Source organism: Trichomonas vaginalis, chromosome I (genome assembly GCF_026262505.1).
Source record: "Trichomonas vaginalis G3 chromosome I, whole genome shotgun sequence".
Taxonomy (NCBI): Eukaryota; Parabasalia; order Trichomonadida; family Trichomonadidae; genus Trichomonas; species Trichomonas vaginalis.
This window is the reverse complement of record NC_067203.1, coordinates 20,623,938-20,648,021: the sequence shown is the minus strand read 5'-3', so window position 1 is coordinate 20,648,021 and position 24,084 is coordinate 20,623,938. Positions and strand designations below refer to the sequence as shown.

Here is a 24,084-nt window from a genome sequence, read left to right as displayed (position 1 = left end):
AATTGATAGACAATTGTTGTCTTTGTGTACAACATTCACTTGAATTATAAACAATAACAAGTGTTTGTTGTTCACTGAGCAACTTTGATAAGAATCATTTGTGATTCTTGTCAAAGTTGAATCAAGACAACAATTGATAGACAATTGTTGTCTTTGTGTACAACATTCACTTGAATTATAAACAATAACAAGTGTTTGTTGTTCACTGAGCAACTTTGATAAGAATCATTTGTGATTCTTGTCAAAGTTGAATCAAAGACAACAATTGATAGACAATTGTTGTCTTTGTGTACAACATTCACTTGAATTATAAACAATAACAAGTGTTTGTTGTTCACTGAGCAACTTTTAGAAGAATCATTTTGTAATACTTTGAAACACAAAATAGCATATTACGCTTTTATTTATCTATATGTGTCATTGTGGGAGACATTGTCTATGCAAGTCTCCCAGAATGACACATTCATACACAATCTTCTTCTGGTTGTGTATCTTTTGTCAACAAAGTGCAACAGTGCACTGTTATTGTGTGCTATGTGTCATTGTGGGAGACATTGTCTATGCAAGTCTCCCAGAATGACACATTCATACACAATCTTCTTCTGGTTGTGTATCTTTTGTCAACAAAGTGCAACAGTGCACTGTTATTGTGTGCTATGTGTCATTGTGGGAGACATTGTCTATGCAAGTCTCCCAGAATGACACATTCATACACAATCTTCTTCTGGTTGTGTATCTTTTGTCAACAAAGTGCAACAGTGCACTGTTATTGTGTGCTATGTGTCATTGTGGGAGACATTGTCTATGCAAGTCTCCCAGAATGACACATTCATACACAATCTTCTTCTGGTTGTGTATCTTTTGTCAACAAAATGCAACAGTGCACTGTTATTGTGTGCTATGTGTCATTGTGGGAGACATTGTCTATGCAAGTCTCCCAGAATGACACATTCTTCTCAAATGTTCTTACACTCTATTAAAACTATTCATAAATACAATTTCAATCTTATCCTCATTTTTTTCCTATTACACGTATCGAATCCCAACCTACTGAAACACTTATTCCTCACAATCATTCGCAAATTTTTCTAATCTATGTTTTCTCAACTATTATCCTTTACCTTCATAACAGCATTTAAATATTCCTAATGAAATTTAATGTTTTCATATTAAATACTTAATCACACAAAAATGGTTTTATCAAATCTTTATGAAGTTATTAAATTCCAGATTATATTGCTTACTTTGCAAGATAACTATAATATAGTGTGATAGCCTTATTAAACTTTGATCAAATACTCCTTCGTCCGTTAAAAATTAAGATGCGTTTAAAAAATCGGAAAAAATTCTTTTGTTTTATTTTTAATTTTTCAACCGATAAAACTTTTTAGAAAAACTCCAAATTCCAAGAAATGCTTAGATTCAATATGAAGAACATATTCATACAGTCATTTCGTTTCAAATTTCAATTTTCAAATCGAACAAAGCTGCAAATTTGAATACTTTACAAAATTTTGAAACGTCTTTTCCCGAATGAATATTGAGTTTCAAGCCGGACAAGCTATAGCAAAACTGATCCTTATGACCCACTCTATCATTTTGGTTTTTTTTTGCAAAACGTGGGTAAAATCCGTGTAAATGCTCAGATACATGTGGCCAATAATATTTGAATACTGACAGGTCCGGATATTAGGTTTAAATAGCTGATTTAATTCGAAATATGAAAAAAGATGAAATCTCAATGTAATATAGTAAATTAAGAATCAGTATGAATGGTTATATGATTTTGATAAAAGAAAACTGAATGAAATAGAACAAAATTTGAATCTCAGAATTTGAAAGTAAATAGAGAAGAAAAAGTGGCTTTAGGGGTTTTATGGTAGGTTATTGTCGGGTATTAGAAGTGAACGTGTTGAAAAGAGATATTTAATTAATATGACGCAGGAGTTTTACGATTTATTTGAGGAGTAGGTTCTGGTTTAAATGTTGGAGTCGGTTTAGGAGTTGACTTTTGAACAGGAGTTTGTACTTCCATAGGTTCAGGAGTCATTGAAGGTTTTGCTTGTGAAGGTGTTGTTTGTGAAGGTGTTGGAGTTTGTTTAACTTCAGCTACTTCAGTATTATTTACAACATTTGCTTTATTTCTTTTCAACATCATAACTGCTCCTGCTGTAGCTAGCAAACCTAGTGGGAGACCATATCTTATATAAGGACTTGACCAAATGCTATTTTTGACAGGAGCTGGTGGAACACCTAACCTTGGTGAGACTGCTCTTTGCCATTGTGCAACTCGTAAGAAATATTCAATAGGTGCTCCATAATCGTTTGGTAAAGTTTGTTTCATAGATGGTGAAGGTTCACGAGAGCTTGATGAAGAACTCATTTATAAGCTTTAAAAATAAACGTTCATCCTTTATTCCTCACCGTCGTCCGTAGCTAAGTTATAGTCATCTAATCTTATTATTGGGATTCCATTAGCACGCACCTGAATGGCAAAGCAACAATCCCTCATAAATCCAATAAGTGGCTTTGGTACATTTTCAGTTGCTAGTTCAATAGGTCCTTTAACAGACAATTTGTATGTTATTGGAGCAGTAGATGTTTGACCTTGCTGGAAGCAAAAGTCCACTTCTGTTGGAAAACCACATAAGAAATGTGTGTTGTCATAGCTATCCCATTTATGTTCCACACTACCATCATCCACCAATGACCTCATAACATCTTCATTAAATCCTATCATATCATTGTTTGTATTGCAAGCGTTCGCAACCATTTCATAAAATACAGGTCCATATGATTTTTCAGGTTCTGCAGGCATATTTCCATAAGCTCCCATGGAAAGCTGAAGATATTTAAACTTAGGGTTCTCAAAATTAACATAATAGTTGTCTTTCTTTCTAAATAGTGCCCAAATACTTTTAACATTAATAGGCGTATAAGCTGCTGTAAATGTTGCACTTGAACTATCTGTATTCTTTGAGAATGAACCGTCCATAGGAATCCAATACATAACTTTAACAGGAAAACATAAAGCCTCGTTTGTATAATGTTCTACAAGTTCTGTATAAATGTTAGGGTCTAAAGAGAATGACTTTGGATGAATGAAACATTCATTAAAATCCAGCTTTGTTCGAAATAGTTGCTGGGTTACAGTTGTAATAGTAACTGTTCCACTAGCTTCTACTGCCTTCGTTATCATAGTGAATGGTTCATTCCATGGAACAAATTTATTTGTGGGTGGATTTGAATCTGAAGCAAATGCAACTTTAAGAGTTGGATTGAAAGCAATGATATCATTTACAGATATAGATGTGCATTGTAAGGCGTCGCTACTGAACTTTACTTTAAGCTGAATGTTTCCTGCAAAAGCTGGAATAAATCGAATAGCTTCTAATGGAAGGAATCTTCTAACAGGAATTCTTAAACGAAGCTTAAAATCAAATGATTTTCCTGCTGTAATTGGACCACTAACAATTTGTCCTGTTCTGCATGTTCCCGAATGACTCCATACATCTTCATGTCGAGTCTTTGAGAAAACATCTACTTTCTTTATTTGTTCGGTAGTTTGTGAGTTTGAAGTTATATATGCTTCTTCTCTTGCGTTGTCTTGAGAATATACGATACGACCATTTGCAAGGATTTGATATCCAGCAGCTGCATAGAAAGCGTCATCGAAACCAATCCAAAATCCTGGTGGGTTTGTTTTATTGGAACCTGAACCAATTTCTTTATCTACAATAAATTGACCTTCCATTTTATACGTAATGAATGTATTGTAAAGGTCCAACATATTTTCACCAGGAGGTGAGAGATTGAATGTTACCCATGTGTTATCTTTAGCAGTTCCAGGTTGTGATGGAATCTTTGCGTCAGAATATTTTCTATTAGTGTCACCAATTTGAACTGCATTGTCTATGATATCGAAATATGAGCGAATCTGATGAATATGCTCTGCTGGAGTAAATTCGTTTAGCTGTTCGTTCTGCATGTATTTACTTCAGATAAAAATATCTATTTACTTCATTATTCTCACTCTTCTTCTTGGCATTCGTGGTGGAAGTTGTTTCTTGACATTTTCAATGAACTGTACATTCTCTTTTGTCTCAACTTCTTTCACTGGTGGGTCAGGGTTCTTTGACTCGGTTTGTTTTTCAATGAAATTCACGAACTTTGCAATAAGCTCTTGGTTCGTTATTGAAAGTACATCTGGCTTCTTTTCTTCTGGTTCTATTGGTGGCTCAGTTTGAACAGAAGGTTTTATATGGGCTTCGTGGACTTCACCCTTGCCATGCACCTTAATGTTGTCGCTTTCTGCATTCGCTAATGGAACCTTTCTTTTTCTTACGTATATTTTACCATCTTTACTCTGACTTACGTAATAGAAAGGATGTTGTATTCCTCTTGCGTCATTTAATATAATAGACTCTCGCTCTGATTTTGACAAGCTCATTTTACATCGGTTAAAGTTTTAATTTTGTTTTTTATCTGCAGTCAAATGACTCAGACAAGCCCTACGGACAAGACCCAAGGGGTCATAGATGTTGAAGCATTGAAGAAAGAAATTCGTGAGCAAATTTTATCCGAACTGAAGGAACAAAAACAAGAACAAAATCCAGAGAGACCAAAGAGAAAACTTAGTGAAAAACAACTTGCTGCATTAGCTGCTGGAAGACAGAAGAACCCACGTTTGCTGGCGAAGAAAGCTAGAGAAGAAGCTGAAGCAAAAGCTAAAGAAGCTGAAGCAAAGAAAGAGTAAATGGTTTATTTTTATCGGAACTAAATGTATAGACAAATACCTTTATCTGTTGCGTTTAGTAGTGAAAACCCTGACGTCAAAATAAAGGGGAACAGAGTAACGTTTAAGTTTCCAACAGACTGGATTGTGAACATAAATGAAGAGAAGTACATTGGCATAACATCTATGTATATAACACGTGCTTTCAGAAAGGTTGACTTTATACTTCAAGTCGAGATAGAAAATGACGAACAGTCTTTAAGCGCCCAAAACATTCACATATACAAATACTTCAATGACAGTACGACGTTAGAAGACTGTTAATTACATTTTACGAAAATTTTCAAAAGAAGTTTAACATTGAAGTACAAACTTTACAGCCTTTACGTGATTTTCTTGCAGAACTGAAAGAAGAAGGAATTGTAGAAAGATTAATAGCTTTTCATTACGAGTTTGTAACAAATGAAGATGGAACACATGACTGTCAATTCATTGTATTCTCACCATTCAATGAAGTAGCTAAAAAGAAAAAAAATCCATTACGTATAAGATTTCAAATCTCTGAACCAAGTGATGATTTCAAGAATGTTTTCAATTATGATGCAATGCTTCCGAGGAAAAATGATTTTTCCGAAATTAGATTTCCAGGCATTTGGGATAGAAAGCAAGCTATATTATATTCAAACTTAAGTAAGGGAGTTGAAAATGAGTTCATTGGTCATACAAGAACTTCACCACTTCCTAACCCTAAATACTATAAATTAACTGGCTTCAATCGTGAGTTTTGGATAGACATGTTCTCCACTCATGACCATAACTGCCCAGTGTTCTTACCTCCAGACCATAAGGACTGTCTCTACATTGAAGCACAACTCTTAAACTCTACCATCGCAGTATTGTAAATGACCACATGGGTTTCGCCCTTGCGCTAGTTTTATTTTTATCACGAATGACCTCATTGCTGACAAAAATAAATGACCTCAGAACTTCAACTTACGAATAAAGCTTGTTTTAGTCGTTATTGAGAAGTTAAACTTCTCTTCAAGCATGACTTACATAAGTCAAATCCAATCTCTTGACCGTCATAAAGTGCTTTGTAAAGTTTCATTAAACTGAACTCAGAGTCTTTGTCATATGTTCCTTGCGGAACCATTAAAATTATCTTCATCATAACACTGAACAGAGTCAGGAAACATTTCATTAGCGGTTAAAGCAATAACATCTTGCTTCACGCCTTTCATTCTGCAGTGAAATGCAACTTCATTTAAATCATTCGTGAGTAAGTCTATGTAAGTCTTCTTTCCACAAAATATTGACTTGTATGCTAAACTTTGTTTATCTTTTGTGATTTCTGCAAAGTCGCTATGAAATTGACCAAGGTTTTTACCAATGAGAACTCTTCCATAACGTTTCTCAAACTCTTCAGCTAAACGAGGGATATCTTCATTGTAGAGATGCATACTGTCCGTATCGCTATAAAAGATGTCCATTCCTAAGTCCTCAGCAGTACAGAATACTTCACACATTATTCTCTTCGACATAGACAGAATGTTAACACCAAGTGGACAGAAGTTAAAGTGTCTGCAAATGCTTTTCGTTAGCTTGAAAATAGTTTTATCTGAACCATCCAAACCTTCGAACTTCACTATATGGTTGTAGTTTCTGATGGCATATCTTATAGCATCTTTGTCATTTACTATGGTTATTTTTGACTCAATAGGAGATAGAATAGTTTTGCCATAAATACTGTTCAGAATGAGCTTTATATTTTCTTGCAAAGGATTTCCTTCTTTCTTATACTTTAACCTTAACTCAAACAACTTCTTTACTTCATCTCTTATTCTAATATCTCTGTTTCCATCGTAATAGTATCCTTGCAACACTTCACATTTGACACCTTGATATTTTATGAGGTCTTGTAATGTTATATGGTCAACATACATTAAACAGCAAGTGTTTGAACTTCTGGGAACGTTAAGTTCTGGATTTAGTTCAGGGTCACAAACTATTAAAGGAAAGTGTCTATGTATTCCAATCTCTGTTATCTTAATGAGAACAAAGAAGCCAGACATAAACTTTTCACCAATGGGTTCCTTTTGGTCGTCATCGAATAAATGTCTCATGAGATACTCTGTGCTTAACATTTCTTTCTTCATAACCTTTGGAATACCTTCTAAAGTATAAAGTCTTGCTATAGCTGATGGATATAATGAAACAGCGTCGAAGTCAGCAATGAGTTTCTTTTCGCTCTTTTGTTTAATGTTATCTGACAGCATACATCTTCCACCTTGAATACAGCGTGAAATAAATTCTCTTGGTTTATTTGAGAGGTCATATAAATTTCCATTCGGGAAGTACACTCTGTTCTCAAATAATTTGTTAGCAATTGAACAAATACTAACGTAGTCATAAACGTTTAAATCAAATTCTTTCAATATGTCATTGCGGAACTTAACAAAACCTTCTCTTAAAATTCTTACATCTTGTTTGCAATAAAATGTGCTATACTTTTCTAAGTCGAAGTGGTTCTCATCTATTCTGCAACCTTTGATGGAATCTATGTTTTTCATGAATGTATCGCATCCGGATAAACTTACATGCTTCAGAAATGACACCAGTTCTGTTGTCATTTGCTAACAAAACACTGCTGTAGTAGTTGTATGGAAATACTTCTTTCGGTCCTGTTTGTAAGTTAAACATAGCAGGAAATAGTTTAAGCTTCTTATTTATAACACTGTAAGAGTCTTTTATAATAATTGCCCTTCCTTTATATAAGCCAGTTATTTGCATTGTTCGTGAACCTTTAATGATGGGAGTTCCTTTCACTTCTGTCATGTGTCTTAAGATGAAGTTTATATCATAACTGAGGTTATGGAAATATATTAAACTCTTGTCAGGAAGTCGTTCCAAAAATTCTGTTGCACAGTTCTGACCCCAAATGCTTTCACTCACTGAACCATCTTCACTGTCATAACAATGTTAAAAGCTTTATGAAAGCCATCGTGCTACACTCAAAGTCAGCAAAGAAAACGTGCTCAGGAATGAACTTGCACTTATTTTTATTTACTTCTTTTGACTCGGCTTTCTTCTTCAGTTGTACACAATACTTTGGAGCATATGTCAAATCTTTAAATGGTGCAAGGTTCTGTTTATATAAGTCAGTCGTATATGTGAAAAGTTCTCCATAAGAAATAGGTTCGAAATATTTGCACTCCCACAATGTTTTCATAACATCCCATAACGGTGTTGTTCTATCATAACGAACTACATATTTATCTTCTCTCTTTGTATAAATCTTCATTTGTTTCTCAATGTTCATTCCACCACAAGCTTTGAGAATTTCTATATAGTTGCGAATGAAATATGTTGTCATTGGTAATCTTTCATTTAGCATGTAGTGGTCTTCAACAAGAAGTAAGTCAATAGTTCGAACAGTTTCACATTCTTTTGGTATGTATCTCTTTATTTCATTATGTCTTGAGTCATTGAAGTAACCAATGGTAACATTAAATGCTATACCTGTTGCGTCAGAAATTTCTTGTACTTTACTTTGAGGAAAGTCTCTAACACGAATGACTTCTCTCATGTGGTCAATAGTTCTCCATCTACTCCAGCCTGAATGCAAGCATAAACGAAACAATTGTCTTCTGTCATAAGTGTTGCAGTTCTTTTGTTCAGTTCATTGAAGATTTGGTAGCGCTCAAGATTTATAGGTAATGTGCAAAGATACTTCCAGAACTGACCGCTTCTCTTCTTATAAAACTTCTTTTCACCATTATCTTTCCAAAAGCTTTCTATAAGTGCTGGGTTTCCTGTTTGCTTAAGAGCTTCCAAAATGGCTTTCTGGTCATTTGTCAGTGTGCTTTCATCTCTATATGGTCTCTTTTTTGGTTTGCCTTTCTTTACATCTGACATCGTTAAGCCTTCATATTCTGTTAAATCATACATCTTTATTTCGGTAAGATTCTTTATGTTTGTCAAGAAGAAGTCATAGTGCATTTCAACAATACCTGCAGCATTTGCTTCTATCTCTGATATAAAGTTCTCCTTCAAGAGCTGATGTAGTAATGTTCCAATATTATTGAGGTTTAACGTAGAACATTCATACTTTCCACCAAGTTTATAACATACCATCCATCTCTGTTGTGAGTTTATTTTAATTTTCTCTAAGAGTCTCATGAAAACCTTACCGAAATGTTTGTGTAAGTAGTCTCTGTTTGGTTCATCTAAAGCTTCGATGTTAAAGTCAATGAGTCTATTGCCTGACTTCACATTTCTCTTCCTATTCTCTTCATCTTTCTTTAACCATCTCTCACCTTCTTTTGGTTTGTCGTCAATGGAACGAATGACATCGTTAGCTTTGCGAACTTGTTCTATAGCGCTCTTAAACATCTCTCTTCTCTGTTGTTTCAGTGTGTCGTCTCTTCTTCTTGTTTCACCAACGTTTGCATTTGTTATGTCAAACATTTCTCTTCTTACTTCATGAGGTACTGAACGTCTATGATATAAGTCAATAGCAACGTCATTTAAAGGAAATGCTCTTGCATGGACTTCGTCCTCGCCGCGTTGCGGCTTTATGAACTCATGAATTCTATCATAACTTATTGCACCATTATAGTCTTTAATGAAGTCAGCGAGTGCTTTTTTGTTTGTTGCGTAATGTTTTGCTACTTCTATGTTAGCTTCTGTAAGAAGTTGTTTTATTTCCGAGTGTTCTAACTTAGACAACTTCCGATACATCTTTAGTAGGAAATAAAAAAATATTTTTTGAAAAAATTAGATTAGATTTTTTTAAGTTATTTTTCAAAATAATTTAATATTTTTATTTTAATGAAACACATGCAAGATTGCAAGTTCTTTTCATACAATGCTCTCGCTACTGCCATCAAGAATGAGTTCAATAATGCTTCAAATGTTAATGTTATCTTTAACAAGAAGTTTGTGAAAGAATCTAAGTTTGGTCAGTATGTCAGACCATTAGCTATCGTCATTGACCGCAAACGTTATACTTCACAAGAGTTAGCAGTAGTTTTGAAACAAAAGAGTTTCTTCGTGAATGTCAAAGATACTCATTATACTGTTATAAAGAACTCTAATATTGACTTCTTCAGTATTGCTTTAAATCTTTCCGAACAGAAAGAATATAAGAAGGGTGAAACAAATGTGAAATATTATCCTTCATCTCTGAAGACAATAACGAACAAAGATGTTATACAGAAATTCTTACCAAAGGTGGAAGAAGCTTCTATTGACATTGACGAAGGAAGTGAAATGGTTGAAGAAATTGACCCTGAAGCTATTTAAGCAAAAATATATTTTTGGTTAGTCTTCATATCGATATTTTACAACAATTCCCCAATGTATAAACTTTTCATACGCTTTTTCATAAGCTTTATATACCTTCAGAAATTTTGCATAATCTTTTACATGTTGTTCGTTCTCTTCTTCTGTCATGAGTTCCGAATATTCTAAATTCATGTTCTTTCATATGAGATAAAATTTTATAAAAAAAATAAAATTAGCTTAGATTTTTTTATTCTTCCTCTTTGAAGTTATCGAAATATTCTGTTATTTTTTCCTTCAGTAATGTTAAGTCTTCTTTGAATGTAAGTATTGTGCAACCTTTGATGTCATAGTGTGTTTGAGGAAGAGTATTTTTGACAATTTCCTTTATTTGCTCATTCGGTGTCATTGAAATCGGTAAGTTTTCACGATAGAACCAGTTTCTGTCAGATTTATATATTTTAGCTAAGTCATAAAAGCTCTTGTTGTTTCTTCTGACTAAATGCAACATAACCATATCTTTATCTTCTTCTTTCTCCAACTCTTCAGTATATATCATATACTTATAACTCTTTTCCTTTCCTTTTGGTACTGAACGCGGTATTCTTTTCTGTATGCTTTTGTCTTTGGATTCAATGACTTCATCTTTTGCATGAAGTTTCTTTTCCATCTCTCCACGTTCTGCTTTATATAGTTCATCTAACATCATGAAAATATAACAAGCATAACGAGGTGAAGCCCACATTGCTACAGCATTTACTAAAAGTCTATGAACATAATAACCTTTCAAACCAGGAGCCAAATTCTTGCGATTTTCGTACGGAATCTCTTCTCTCGGTTTTCCGAGGGAAGCAATCATATGAGGAAATTCTTCTAAAAGTTCTTTTGTCTGTTGGTTTTCAAACCAATGATATGCTTGCTTTGTAGAACGAAGAGCATTCATTATACTTTGCATTTGGTACATGTCATCTTTGACTGAACGAATGAGACGTAACTGTTTGTTATACTGTATGTATTCGTATTCTTCATTTATAGCTTCATGGACTATAACTGTTGTTGTGTTCTCTGATGTTGTCATTACTGTCTTTACATACAAAATAAAAAAATAAATAAAAATAAAACTAACTTTATTTTCTGACTTTCACAAAAGACCAAAAATAAACGCTTTACATGTATTTTTCAGCAACTTCGTCAAATAATTTTATAGCTTTATCTATCTCATCTACTTCAAACGTTTCTTTACCTTTCGTGGGAGCACCATACATTTTCTCAAAAACTTCAAGCAGTTCTGTTTCAGCAGCTCTCATATCATTAACAAACACAACCTTGACTCTATTGACTGTACTGTCATATCTTTGAGTTATATTATATGTCCTTCCTATCTTATATCTTTTTGTGTTGAAGTCCTTCGGTTTCTGAACGATGTAAAGTAAGCCTTCACTGCAACGTTCCGTATCGAATGAACCATATGTTATGAAGTTATATCCAACAACTGGGTCTAACCATAACAAAACTATTGGTATAAGACTTTTGTCTATAAGATATGCTCTTGTTCCATGAAATGCTACTGATATCATAAGCTCAGGATTTCTTGTCAAAATTTTCTGAGTTGAAGCATTTCTAACCCAGTCGTTTGTTTTCTTTCCAGATGGAGATATAATGTCTGACAAAGAATATTTGTTGTATTTCTTTGAGTATCTTACGTTTAAATCACCTATTCTAACCACTTTGGTGTCATTGTCTATCTTTCTAACTGTTTCAAACTCAATGTTTGTCATTACTGTCTTTACATACAAAATAACTAATGAAATTCATTATTTTTGTGCTGAATTCAATAAAAATAATGTTGAGGTGAAGAGGTGAGATCTCACCTGTTTTTTCACCTCTTTTTTTCACAAGCGTTTTACATGAATTGTACGATGTATATTTGAAATCCTAAACAATTTCGTAGCTTCTATTTCTTCTTTTAGTACATCGAATGTTTTAACAATGCCGAAAGTTTCTTTATATTTCTTCTTGACGTCAGACAGAAGGAAATCTTCTGCTGTTGGATAGTTTTTATTAAGAAATGTCAACATATCCATTTTATCTTCTGCTGGCTTTTCTGCTTCTTTCTTTAAGTCTGCATAGTCGTTTCGCATTCTTTCTATCTCTTTGACTGAGTAGTTATATTTTCTTATTGCTGCTTTACATTTTGAACATTGCGGCATCGTTTTTGCGTTATACATTGAAATAAAACCAGCTAGAACAACTAAGGCGTCAATGGTTTTCTTTAACTCAAAAGCTGCTGGTTTTATCTGTTCATTCCATACCTTACCTCTTCTATCTTTATCTCTTATCTGCCATACACATTTTGCAACTAATGAAACAAAGTTATCGTATGTCTTAAACTCCACCGATTTATATATGTCAGAAATATTTTTATAAACCATGTCGCAATCTTTGTCCATAACTTTATGGTTGCAATGAAAACCAAGGAATTCATAATTTACCTTTCGTATGAACTTCTTTATTTCTACTGAGTCAGTTGCTTTGACTTCAATTTCGTCGAATTCAGGAATAGTTAGTTTTTGCTGCTGAATTTCAGGTAGTTTAGGCAAATGGTCGATGAGGTCCTCCATTTCATAAAGATACTGTTCATTTGTTTCATCTTTCGCACTACAGTCTAAATTACTTGTTAAAAGTTCTTGCTTTATCTTCTGGATTTCTGTTTCAAAAGTATATGAAGAAGGAATAAAGCTTTTCATCTCTACCAACATTGACGTAGGATTCATGACTAGCGAGTTTGGTGCTGTAGTTGTGGACAGAGTCCCGCCGTTCGTGGCTTGAATTGTTGTTGTGCCGATTGTTGAAATCATATCTTTTATACAAAATAAAAAAATAAATAAAAATAAAACTAACTTTATTTTTCTATCTTAAGGAAATTCATGAAAATTCACGAGAAAGCTAAAGCAATCTGAGCCGCTAAGCGGCGAGGGTGAAAAAGAGGTGAAAAAACGGGTGAGATCTCACCTCTTCACCTAAAATATATTTTTGGTGTAAATTTATGACAAAAATAAATGGTACCATTAATGATATCATGACTGTTCTCATTCATGTCTGATTTACATCTAATGAAAAAGTTTAGAAGAATTTTCTTATTCTTTCTGGCTTATTTTTGTCTTTCCAGTACTCCCGCTCTAATGGTCCCAGATGTGTTGGCTTTGACTCTCTCAAGTTCTTAGATGGTATAACATCTTCAACGCCTCCTTCATATCTTACTTTATAAGTGTCATCGTTTATGTTATAGCCAAGTATTTCAATAACCACTCCTCGCTTTGCTTCGTCAATGGTTTCAGCAAGTTTGCCATTACTACTTTCGACTAATTTATGTCGAGGGTAAAACGCAATAGAGTCGTCAGCAGCTTTTATAAGATATCCATTACCTTGCGTAGAGTCTACGATATAATAGTTTCTACTTAACCTTAAACGTTTCTTTGTCAACGGTTTGTCGTCAAGAACTACACGAACTTTTGTACCAGGAATGAGGGTAAATTGTGTTGAATTTCTGATATTTTGTGTTTGGCTTCGTTTCTTTTGTATATACTTTTCTTCTTGTTGTTGTGTCATTGAATTTGGTGTATGTCCTGTTGTAGAATGTGTTGAGGAATTATATACTTCGAGAAAATGTTTCATTGTTTCTTCGGTAAAGTCTCGCTCTTGGTTTAAATCTCTGAGCGTTCTTATGAAGCGGTTTATGATGCCGAGTATGTTATGGTTATGGTCTTCAGTAGTGTAGTGAGTTATGTTATGCTTAATGAGAAAATCTGTGATTTCATTGCTGAGGTATGCACTGTCTTGGTCTGATGTTAAAGTACTTGGGCTATGTTCTGCTACAAACTTTTGTAAAACTCTTAACACTTCACGAGTTCCTTTATTTTTCATTGGATATGCATATGCTTTACGAGTGTTAACATTAATGAAGATGAGGAATGGTTTATGTCCTCCTTTTCTGCTTTGAATGAGAGTGTCAAATTGGTATGCGTCAGGAGTGTTGGAGTAAATTGGTAAAAAGTAGTCGTAAGGGTTTATTTTTGTTTGATGTACAACATTTTTGTCAAAGAACCTTTTCACTTCAGCTCTGTTAGTAAATCCCCAACTCTTTGCAGCTTCATTGAACTTCTTAAATGACCTCCATGGATGTTGTTCGAATACTTCTTTCAAGCTCATTTATGTAAAGTTAAAGATTTTATTCTAGGCTCAAGCGCGTTCATTGAACGCGGTACCATGCGAATATAGTCACAAATGGTGGCATATAATCTGCACCCGAGCCTGTTGGATTTGTTGTGAAAGTGTGTGAATGATTACCTGTGGTTCCACAGAAAATACCTGTGCTTGAATCTACTGGGTCACTTGAAATATCATATCTATGCATTCCCTGTCTATCCGAACCTGCTGCAAGATTTGTATAACCTCTTTTTGTTATTGAATGTGAATGACTACCTGTTGTGTTTGTAGTTCCTGTATGATTGTGCGGTGGAAGGTTTGCTTCTTTAATTTTCTTCGAACCTCCTGTTTGCTTTGAAGAGTTAGCACAGTATAAGAATTTGTCTACAATCTGTTCCCACGTACCAAAACCTAAAACTTGCTGGATTTGTTGAATTCATTGACGTATAAATAGAGCCAACAGGATATAATGTTTGAAGAATCTGAGCCTTCATTGTTTGAAGTTCATGTTTAACGTTTATAACTTTATTGCCATCTTCAATATTTATATTGTTTGTTATTAAACCATTAGGAAAAGTAGGAGGATAAATTCTTTGTTCTTGTACAGTTGCACCGTTTCTTCCTGTTTTTGTTACTATTTCGATGCATGCTTTAATTTCTTTAATCTTGATTGTTTGAAATTCTTCATGTGTATGGTTCTTGTCGGCTTTTCCATTAAGCGCAGCATTTACTTCCGACTTCTTTGCATAATTTTCATCTACATAAGTTTTGTCGGCTTTCTTATCTAACATTGCTGGTAGTTCATATGCTTCAAAGTTTCTGGCATGACCTTCAATGTTCATACATCTGTTATCTAAATTGTTTAGTGTATCTTTTACGCTTGTACTTGGATTCTCTAAAGGTGCACTTGAACCAAGGGTATAGTTCAATATTATGTCGTCTGCTCTAACAGTAGTGAAGGATTCATGTGTATGGTTCTTGTCAGCTTTACTATTAATGTAGCTTGAAGTTCATTTATATCGGAGATGTTGTGTTTATGAGATTTCAAAACTTTGTTCATTGCTTCGAGTTCAACTTTGTCAGCTTTACTTTTAATAGCATCTTCAAACGTTATTTTTGCCTTAACTCTCAATGTAAATCTTGGTTCAACTAATACACCGTTAACATTGAAAGTAGAGGCATAAATTTCACCGGTATAACCAAATGCTTCTGGTGCTTTAGCTACATCATACTGTACAGTACAGCTTATGTCATAACCTTTAGCACGAATGTATTTATATCTTCTTTCATTAACATTTTTTGTCTTCGCTTCATCACTTCGTGTTAAATATCCATGGTAGTCCGTTATAATCTGTTCGTCTGAAGTTATATAATGAACGTGGTTCTTGACTTTATCACTCAGAGCTAAAAGCTCATTTTTGTCTGCTTTTTCGGCTAATTTCTCATTAACATCATTCACTTCTAATTCAACTCTTCCGCCAGAACTCTTATTATCATTAATCTTTTTCATTAATTCGGTAATTACGTCATAAAGACTATATTCTGTTTTCGGTTTTGTAAATAATGAGTCAAAATTTCTTTTCATCATTACATCGCTGACATTAATGATATCACCAATTCCTTTTTCATTTATTCTCTTCATTAATTCTGCAATAATGACGAATATATAATCTGTTAATTTATTCTCTTCATCGAGGGTTATAGAATGTTTTGAAATTGAATCATTAACTCCTCTAAATAAATCAATAACTTCAGGATACACGTTTTTAATGTCTCGAATAACCCGACCAGTATCCTGTTGTTCATGTTCTTCCGTTCCCGTCGTTACGTGGTTTTATATCTCTAACCATCATCAACGCAGCCATAACCGGAGGGTTTGTTGCTATCTGTTCGAAAATCCGTCCGTTATGTACGGTATATCTAAATAATTTCTTTGTGTTTGTTAAAACATTTGAAACAAGTCTTTTAAAACCATCTACAAAATTTCCTGTTTCACCTAATGTTCTTGCAGCATTTACAAGCTCACCCATTCCCGCTTTTGACCCCAAAAACGTCCATATTGCATTTATTTCACTCTGTATAGTTGTCCATTCAGCGAAACTAACACCCGCATTCGCTAAGCTGAAAATGAAATTCAGTGGATCGAACTTAATTCCACCTTCTTTTTCAATTTCAACGAACTCACTAACATGAGATTTTAAGTATTCTTTCGTTAAAATTGTTTTCCCCGATGTTATGTCATTAACGAAACTATCACCGTCAAAAGTTAACGAATTCAATTTCGTCGTTGATGCTTTTATTTCATACACCGCTTTATCATAGTTTTTGGCTCACCTTCTTTAGAAGCATATGAAACATTAATGAATGAATTATATGTATTCGTGAATGAATTAAAATCAATGATTTTCATTAATGACGCCTTTAATGATTCATTTACTGTCGAATCCCTTAAAGTAATTAATGAACTGTCATTTATGAAAGGTACACTGCAAACCGTCGAGTTTGGATCAAATGCTGTAGTTGGTGCAGGAATATTAATGATATAAGTCATTAAATCATTAAGTGACGTAAATAATGTTGTCGTTTTTGATTTAATTTCTTTAGCATCTGTTATATATGGTAATTTTATTTCTGTAGTTTCTGAATTAAAGATATTCGCTAAAATGTTTTGTAAACTGTTTTGAACAGCTGTGTAAACCGTTGAATCCGGAACTCTTACGATTTCACCGTCCTTAATAAAAGGCATTGCACATGGTGTAGTGCTTGGGTCAAATCTTTTTGGGTTATGATTCAACATATATTCTAATGCTTCATAAACAGACCTATATACGGTTGTATTATCTTTTTCAATAATTTCACCGTCCTTTATAAACGGCATAGTACATGGAGTTAAAATAGGGTCAAACTTTTCATAGTCCTTCCATGTTATGTATTTCTCAGTATTTCCATCAGTGATAACAATATATTTGTCAGTAAGTGTGAGAGAGTATTGACCAAAATATAAACGTTTAGCTCTGTCAGCTTCATACGCATATGCAGCTATACTCATATTTTAATGAGAATAAAATGTTGTTCTATTTGCAAAGTACAGACCCAAACGAATACGGGACAGTAAAGCTACAAACAAACTTAGGTCTACAGAATGAGGCGCTTGCATTCAGAATGGTTGACTTCAATACTATCGCTTCATTCGTTATAACAGATGAAACAGATTTCATGGAGCTTGAAATAGATGGAAAGAAGCACGAAATAAGATTTCACAATAATGTAGAATATAAGATGGAAACATTAGCTGGAGTGTTAAATGCTCTCATAAATACTACAATAAACAAGGATAACGAAGAAAACTTAATGAATGTTAAACTTATTGCAGGAGTTTTGAAGTTCAGTTATGCGAAGGAGTTTAAGATACCAAGAATGAGTCATAGAGTACAACTTCTTTTGGGTGCATACCATATGACATTTCCTTTGAAAAGTGTTGACAAAACGATTGAGATGAAATCTGTTCCATACGTATGTTATGGTAATTGTTTATACATTGAGTCTAAAATAGCTAATGTCACAGGCATTTCAGGAGTTAATAGTAAAGGTTCAGTAGAATATAAATCCTTCTGTTATGCAGTCAATTCAATGTTCATTCCAAACGTTCCTGTCATAGCAACTCATTTAGGTAAATGGGTTCGCATTAGTCCTCATAATTTGAAAGACATGCAATTCAGACTTGTTGACTTTCAAGGAGAGCCTGTAGAACTGAAGGCACCAGTGCGAATGACTGTTGAAGTTGACTTTTTAGAAAATATTAAATGCAACAGCTTACAAGAGAACTCAGAGCTAAAAATATAAAGTATGAATGTTATGTATTAGGTCATGAACTTTGGTTGTTGCTGTTTGATGAAACAAATGAATTAGTTATGTCAGTCAAGAGAACAGAAAAATATTGTGTTAGTGAAAACTGCACCAAGTCAATAAGATTAGGTTTGCATTATGAAGATGAGTTCGATACTGTTGAAGAAGTTTTGGATAGATATTACAAATTGCTAACTTGAAATTTTTTTGACTGACTGCTTTAATTTACTAAAAATATTTCAAACAAAGTTTATATTCTGTTGAAAGTTTTGTATACTCGTTCGAATATTTATACTTAAACTCAACTCCTGTAGTTCCTGGTGTTTCAATGATGCGGATGTTACCTATTTTCATGAATAGTGGAGTTTGACCACAGCATTCGATTTCAGGGTCGAGATAGTCAATGACACATTGTTTCCCTGTTATTCGTGAGATAACATTTTCTAAATCCTCCTTTGTTAGAATTATTTGGTTCTTGCTTATAAGATTTGTCAAAAGCTTCTTATCGTCTTTGAGTAAAATTGTTTGGTATAACTGAAGAAGGTAATGGTCTACGTTATCTGAAGGATTTGTTTGAACATTTGTGTAAGGATTGTCGTTGGCTTCTCTTGAAAGAATTTGGTCCAGTGGTGGATACTCTAACTTAACATCTGATGTAGCGTTAGCGTTTGAAGCTGTGTTTAAATTCACGGATTTCAGCTCTGGTTCTGGTTCTTTCAAACACTCTGAACTATAGTTCTTTATGACAATATTGTTTGTCGTTCGTGAGTCAACATTTGATGTTGGTTCAATTGGAACATTAACGGCACCAGCTAAGATGGATTTGCTTCTCATTTCATATAGAATAAAAACCTTTTATATGTATGAAATGAACAATATACTCGACAAGGGTTTGAATGTAAAGCTAACGAACGAAAATATTGTTGAATTCACTGAGATAGGTGCTGTGTATAAAGATGTAGAACTACTGAACAAAAGAGCTAAGGGAAGAAGCAGGAACATGAACAAAGGGTGGAAGCCTATAAAAATTTATGTCAATGATGGCTCAGGAGGTTCAAACATAAAGTATGCAGAAAGTTATAGAGTTTATGCTCTCAAAGGTGAAAAGCCTTCATTTAAGAACAGCTATTCTAACGCATATCTTCAAAAGCTAACGGATGGGGAAGTGGATGATATGAATGACAGCAAAAATATTAACAGAAATGGCGACAGAGATGCATGGAATTTGTTTACCATCAGTCAATTGAAGGTTAAACTTTAAAACAATGTTGGTCGTTCCCATGGAATATTTTTGACTTTAATGGTATTAGTCATGATATGAATCTCAAGGTATGAACGAGGAGAGATGAGAGACTTATATGCTTCCCAAATTTCTTCAAAAGGTAATGTTATACCTGACTGTTTCCAAATGAGTTCAATATCATAACGTGAGAAACCTTGAAAGATAACGAAGTCAGTTATGAGACGTTTTATGTTTAAAGCTAAAAACCTCCATGTTTGCATAAGTATTGCTACAGTTAAGTGGTAATGTCTGACTTTAGTAATGATGTTAGCTAATGGTGAGTCAGGCTTTGACACTAAACCTTTACCAGCGAAGTCGTCACAAACGAGCAGAGTGTTTGAAGGATACTTTTTGAAGGGGTATTTTGAAAGTTTTGATAGAATGTAGTTTGTAAGTCGTTTCATATCGTAAACTCCTGAGTATTGACGTAAGTGGTGTTTGTCAATAATTCTTTCCATCTCTTCTGAAGTCTTTTGCATTCCTGACTGTATAAATTCAACGATGGCATAATATTTCCTCTTACGTCGAATGTAACGTTGAAGAAATTCAATGAGTTCACTGTCTGGAACTTTAACGACAGAGGCTTGAACTTTTGACATAAATGTTTTCGCTGTTGAGTCCATAGAGTCTGAAGTTGCTGATATAATGATTTGGTCATAATATGAATCTTGACCTAAACGTTCTGTTATGAGTATATGACGAATGAGGTTAAATGTCTTACCTGAACCCATCTTTCCACAATAGAAATAAACACCATTTGAACAGAACTCATAGTCCTTACTGAAAGGAAGAATGAGAGAAGAGTTAAGTTTGTCTGTAGTTTCATTCATGTCTTCATCTACGTCATGTATTAAATGCTTCATTTTATCTCCATTAAAAATGCAAGTCAGAAATATTCAGAACATAGCACCGAGTCTAACTGACAAGAGTATAAAGATATACTATGAACACGTTATGATGAAACCAACCAAAATTCAAGAAAGTCAGTATACTTATGAATATCCAAGACACTGGGTAGAGTATGTAGGAGGTGAGAAAGCTATTGAAATCAGACAGGTTCGAAGTATTCCAGCAGGAAGAACAATATTATTGAAGAACTTTAATGTTTTGAGGTATAATGATGAAACAAAGAAGCAAGATAGTTTTCCTGTTGCTGTGTATGTGAACTTAGATACAGGAGATGACATGAAAGTTTTTAATACAAAGCTTCAAACGGTAGTGAGAGAACAACTGACTGCGGAAGGACATCCATTACCTTCAGAAGTTACCATAGCATATAATTTTGAAACAAACTCAATAGATTTTAAAGTCATCTCTGCAAAGAAGTCAGGATTTACATTTAATGAAGCAGATGTATATTAGAATGAAAACTTCAAAGCTATTGCATGGTTAGATAATGACGATTGCTTTAAGAAAATATTTAAATACAGTGACTCAACGATGTCAATAGATGACCTTCGTGGAATGTTACCATCGACGTTTACAGTAGAAGGTTCAGCAGGATTGCTTACAAGATTGTCAATTGGCGGTATTTGGTCTCGTGAGAACATTGTTATAAAATCCAGTATAAGTGAATTTGCTGAAGAATCTATATTATGTCTTTCAAACTACATGTATTCGCCGCCGAAGCATTATAGTATAACAAACTTTGTCAGTAAGTTTAACATAAGACTTGTCGAACCTTCTTCAATGAAAGATGTTGTGCTACCTAAAGATGGAAAGGATGGACTCATTATTGAGATGATTTTAATAGCATATTAAATGAGTTTGTTTTTGAAGGTCATTCATGATGAAATAACTGTTGTAGAAGATGTTAGCAATTGTTCAGACATTTTGAAGCGTATAGATGAGATAAGAAAGAAGTTAGATAGACCGCAAAGCGGTGAGGGCGAAGCCCGTGAGAATGTTTATGTTTCATTGACTTTCTCCAGTAACGAGAACTTTTATGAGATAATATTGAAGAGAGATGATTTTAATATGGGGTAAATGGTAGCTTGGGCAGCTTTAGGCGCAATGGGAACAAAAGCATTAGCATTTGGAGCAAAAGCACTTGGAGCTTATGACGCAGTAAATAAAATGAGTGGAGGAAGGGTTTCAAAGACATTAGATGCAAATAAAGGGAAGATTGGAGGCTGGGTTGCAAAGAAGTTAAGATTAAATAAAATAGGGCTCATAAATAAAGCATCCAATTTGGTTGCGACTGAGTCAGAAAATGCTTTAGGAAAGGACGATGAGTTTGCAAAACACGCAAAAGACTTTAATGACCAGATGAAAGGTGAAACAATGCATTTAAATAGAGTCGATGGAACTAAAGAAAATGTTTCTTCTCCACCAGTAGTTCTTCCGTATGGTCCCTATGGAATGTATGAAAACCCTTATGAAAGACCATTTGACCCATTGACTGGTGGAAGTAACTGGTATCATTACGGCCGAAGAAGAAAGACAGTCAAGTTGGAGACAGACGTGAAGAAAGCAACTAAAAAGAAACCAAGGAAGAGAGTTATAAAGCAATGAATTCAACAGGGTGAAAAAAGAGGTGAGATCTCACCACTTCACCTAAATTTATTTTTGTGCTATGTTTTCATACGTGTGGGAGTGGTGATATCATTAATTTTTAAGTTTATTTTTTATTTTATTTTTTTATAAATGACAGAACAAAAGCAACTCATACAAATCGAAAAATATAACAAACATACATTTAAACATTTATTCTTCCTTCCTGAGCATAACATGTTCTTTCAAATACATCCGAGACCAGTTGACTTTTCATTGACTGTGTATAAAGATAGAAATAGTTATATCATTAAACCATACGATGACGAAGGTAAGTTATGTAAATTGTACGTTAAGAAGTTAGAGAAAGTTTATGGCTTCAAGTATGACTACAATAGGGTTAACACTGATGATGAAGATATTGAGGAAAATTTATGAGAACATTAGTGAAGTCGTTAGTGAGAACGATAGTGAGAACGTTTATTTTTTACATTAGTGAGTTCGTTAGTGAAAACGTTAGTGAGGTGAAGTGGGTGGCGGCTTTGTAAATATTTAAGGTTAAGTTAGTGTTGTCGTTTGTGTTGTAAAATATACGTTAACGGTTTTGTAAAGTGTCAAATTCACATATAATGGGTAAGATGGAAGGCAGTGCCACCATACCCTTGATATGTTTACTAACTATAATATCTCCTTACCATATCAAATCCTTAAATTTTATATATGCTATTTTTTTAATCTTTTAAAAATTTCTCTTTAACTCTCTTCAAAGACTTTCTTTTATGTCAAAAATTTGTTTCACTTTGCCCCAACTCATATACTCTAAAAATAATAACAATAGCCAAATATATAAAATTAATTTTTAATTCATTAAAATTATATTTATTCAAAGTAAATCCTCATATAAACTTCTATGAACCATCCTCATCTGTTAATTCAATCAAGTATTCTAAGAAATTTGGGCAATTTTCTTCGAATAATTGGCTCTCATATGATAAATCTATTAATTCAATTTTGTCATGCATAAAATCATACTTTCCGAATATGCAATAGCATTTTTCAAGAGCCAACAATAAATCAATTTTAAATCTTAGACTGTTATTATTAAATGATTCAAGTAGTCCTTCCTCCAATAAAAAGTGGTACATTATTTGTTGATCGTTCTGTGAAAATTCGAAATTTAAGATACAATAGCAAATTATCTGAACGAAAAAATTTTTCTTGCTAGAATTGTAATCATTATAATTATCAATAATATTTGAAAAAAGACCGCTATAAAAGATAAAATCTTGATCGAAATGCGTAAAAACAATGAAAAGTATCTGATTGAAGAATTCTGGAACGCTTTGGTCTAGACACCACCATATGTAACGGTTAAGAGAGAACTGTTGATCTTGCATTATAAAGTCTACTAGTGAAATTTCGTTATTCATTAATGAATACAATAATGTACCTATTTTCTTTTGTTTATTATGTGTTGATTTGTTTTGCCATTGAAAATAACATAGATATGTATCATCGGATTCTAATGCTAAAATTTTAAAGTCGTAATAAATAACAATCCGGGTAAAAATATGAATATTTTCGTCAAATGCATCTATTTTGTCAACAGGAAATGGTATCTTGGAGACACAATCACCAATATCAATATTTTCAACATCTTGTTTATAAGATTTGATATTCATTAAAATTTGATATAAAAAAGTAAATTCATTGCTCAGAAAATTGAGAAAATTGAGAGTAACCACCAAATAAGATTTTTAAAAATAAAGAACTAAGTTAGTATACAAGTCATGGGTACGGCGGCACTGCGTTCCACCTTACCCAATACTTGTGAATTTGACACTTTACAAAGCCGCCAACCACTTCACTAACGAACTCACTAATGTAAAAAATAAACGTTCTCACTATCGTTCTCACTAACGACTTCACTAATGTTCTCATAAATTTTCCTCAATATCTTCATCATCAGTGTTAACCCTATTGTAGTCATACTTGAAGCCATAAACTTTCTCTAACTTCTTAACGTACAATTTACATAACTTACCTTCGTCATCGTATGGTTTAATGATATAACTATTTCTATCTTTATACACAGTCAATGAAAAGTCAACTGGTCTCGGATGTATTTGAAAGAACATGTTATGCTCAGGAAGGAAGAATAAATGTTTAAATGTATGTTTGTTATACTGTGGAATTCGAATGAGTTGCTTTTGTTCTGTCATTTACATCCAAATAAAAA

At 33.6% G+C, this 24,084-nt stretch overlaps 12 protein-coding genes and 4 pseudogenes across 16 annotated transcripts, besides 3 other annotated features; 4 read left to right on the top strand and 12 right to left on the bottom strand.

Annotated features, from left to right (window-relative positions):
- Positions 1-1,939: 1,939 nt before the first annotated feature.
- Positions 1,940-22,525: a mobile genetic element.
- TVAGG3_1020980 (uncharacterized protein) lies at positions 2,414-2,716 on the bottom strand (the record flags this gene model as incomplete). Its single annotated transcript, XM_051254811.1, has 1 exon — positions 2,414-2,716. The coding sequence occupies one exon, from the start codon at positions 2,714-2,716 to the stop codon at positions 2,414-2,416; it is 303 nt and encodes a 100-aa protein (XP_051080385.1).
- TVAGG3_1020970 (uncharacterized protein) lies at positions 4,016-4,450 on the bottom strand (the record flags this gene model as incomplete). The annotated part of the gene is made up of 1 exon (XM_051254810.1): positions 4,016-4,450. One exon carries the CDS (start codon positions 4,448-4,450, stop codon positions 4,016-4,018), a length of 435 nt encoding a protein of 144 aa, XP_051080384.1.
- On the top strand, positions 4,496-4,756 carry TVAGG3_1020960 (uncharacterized protein; the record flags this gene model as incomplete). The annotated part of the gene is made up of 1 exon (XM_051254809.1): positions 4,496-4,756. One exon carries the CDS (start codon positions 4,496-4,498, stop codon positions 4,754-4,756), a length of 261 nt encoding a protein of 86 aa, XP_051080383.1.
- Positions 4,900-5,637, top strand: TVAGG3_1020950 (annotated as a pseudogene). The gene has a single exon. A coding segment is annotated over exon 1 (738 nt).
- On the bottom strand, positions 6,053-7,011 carry TVAGG3_1020940 (organellar and viral DNA polymerase type B; the record flags this gene model as incomplete). Its single annotated transcript, XM_051254808.1, has 1 exon — positions 6,053-7,011. A coding segment is annotated over one exon (959 nt), but the record flags the coding sequence as incomplete, so codon positions are not given.
- On the bottom strand, positions 7,710-8,734 carry TVAGG3_1020930 (annotated as a pseudogene). The gene has a single exon. A coding segment is annotated over exon 1 (1,025 nt).
- On the bottom strand, positions 10,269-10,724 carry TVAGG3_1020920 (uncharacterized protein; the record flags this gene model as incomplete). Its single annotated transcript, XM_051254807.1, has 1 exon — positions 10,269-10,724. One exon carries the CDS (start codon positions 10,722-10,724, stop codon positions 10,269-10,271), a length of 456 nt encoding a protein of 151 aa, XP_051080381.1.
- Positions 11,185-11,715, bottom strand: TVAGG3_1020910 (organellar and viral DNA polymerase type B; the record flags this gene model as incomplete). Its single annotated transcript, XM_051254806.1, has 1 exon — positions 11,185-11,715. A coding segment is annotated over one exon (531 nt), but the record flags the coding sequence as incomplete, so codon positions are not given.
- Positions 11,911-12,876, bottom strand: TVAGG3_1020900 (organellar and viral DNA polymerase type B; the record flags this gene model as incomplete). Its single annotated transcript, XM_051254805.1, has 1 exon — positions 11,911-12,876. One exon carries the CDS (start codon positions 12,874-12,876, stop codon positions 11,911-11,913), a length of 966 nt encoding a protein of 321 aa, XP_051080379.1.
- Positions 13,142-13,627, bottom strand: TVAGG3_1020890 (integrase core domain containing protein family; the record flags this gene model as incomplete). The annotated part of the gene is made up of 1 exon (XM_051254804.1): positions 13,142-13,627. The coding sequence occupies one exon, from the start codon at positions 13,625-13,627 to the stop codon at positions 13,142-13,144; it is 486 nt and encodes a 161-aa protein (XP_051080378.1).
- Positions 13,676-14,227, bottom strand: TVAGG3_1020880 (integrase core domain containing protein family; the record flags this gene model as incomplete). Its single annotated transcript, XM_051254803.1, has 1 exon — positions 13,676-14,227. A coding segment is annotated over one exon (552 nt), but the record flags the coding sequence as incomplete, so codon positions are not given.
- On the bottom strand, positions 15,009-15,866 carry TVAGG3_1020870 (annotated as a pseudogene). The gene has a single exon. A coding segment is annotated over exon 1 (858 nt).
- On the bottom strand, positions 16,046-17,060 carry TVAGG3_1020860 (annotated as a pseudogene). The gene has a single exon. A coding segment is annotated over exon 1 (1,015 nt).
- On the top strand, positions 17,642-18,067 carry TVAGG3_1020850 (uncharacterized protein; the record flags this gene model as incomplete). Its single annotated transcript, XM_051254802.1, has 1 exon — positions 17,642-18,067. One exon carries the CDS (start codon positions 17,642-17,644, stop codon positions 18,065-18,067), a length of 426 nt encoding a protein of 141 aa, XP_051080376.1.
- On the bottom strand, positions 19,328-19,831 carry TVAGG3_1020840 (protein of unknown function, DUF4106 family; the record flags this gene model as incomplete). The annotated part of the gene is made up of 1 exon (XM_051254801.1): positions 19,328-19,831. The coding sequence occupies one exon, from the start codon at positions 19,829-19,831 to the stop codon at positions 19,328-19,330; it is 504 nt and encodes a 167-aa protein (XP_051080375.1).
- Positions 20,793-21,113, top strand: TVAGG3_1020830 (uncharacterized protein; the record flags this gene model as incomplete). Its single annotated transcript, XM_001295503.1, has 1 exon — positions 20,793-21,113. One exon carries the CDS (start codon positions 20,793-20,795, stop codon positions 21,111-21,113), a length of 321 nt encoding a protein of 106 aa, XP_001295504.1.
- Positions 21,846-22,525: a terminal%2Cinverted (terminal inverted repeat of Maverick-1C transposon ID:TVAGG3_1020820).
- Positions 22,526-23,688: 1,163 nt separating this feature from the next.
- Positions 23,689-24,084: part of a mobile genetic element that runs on past the window's edge.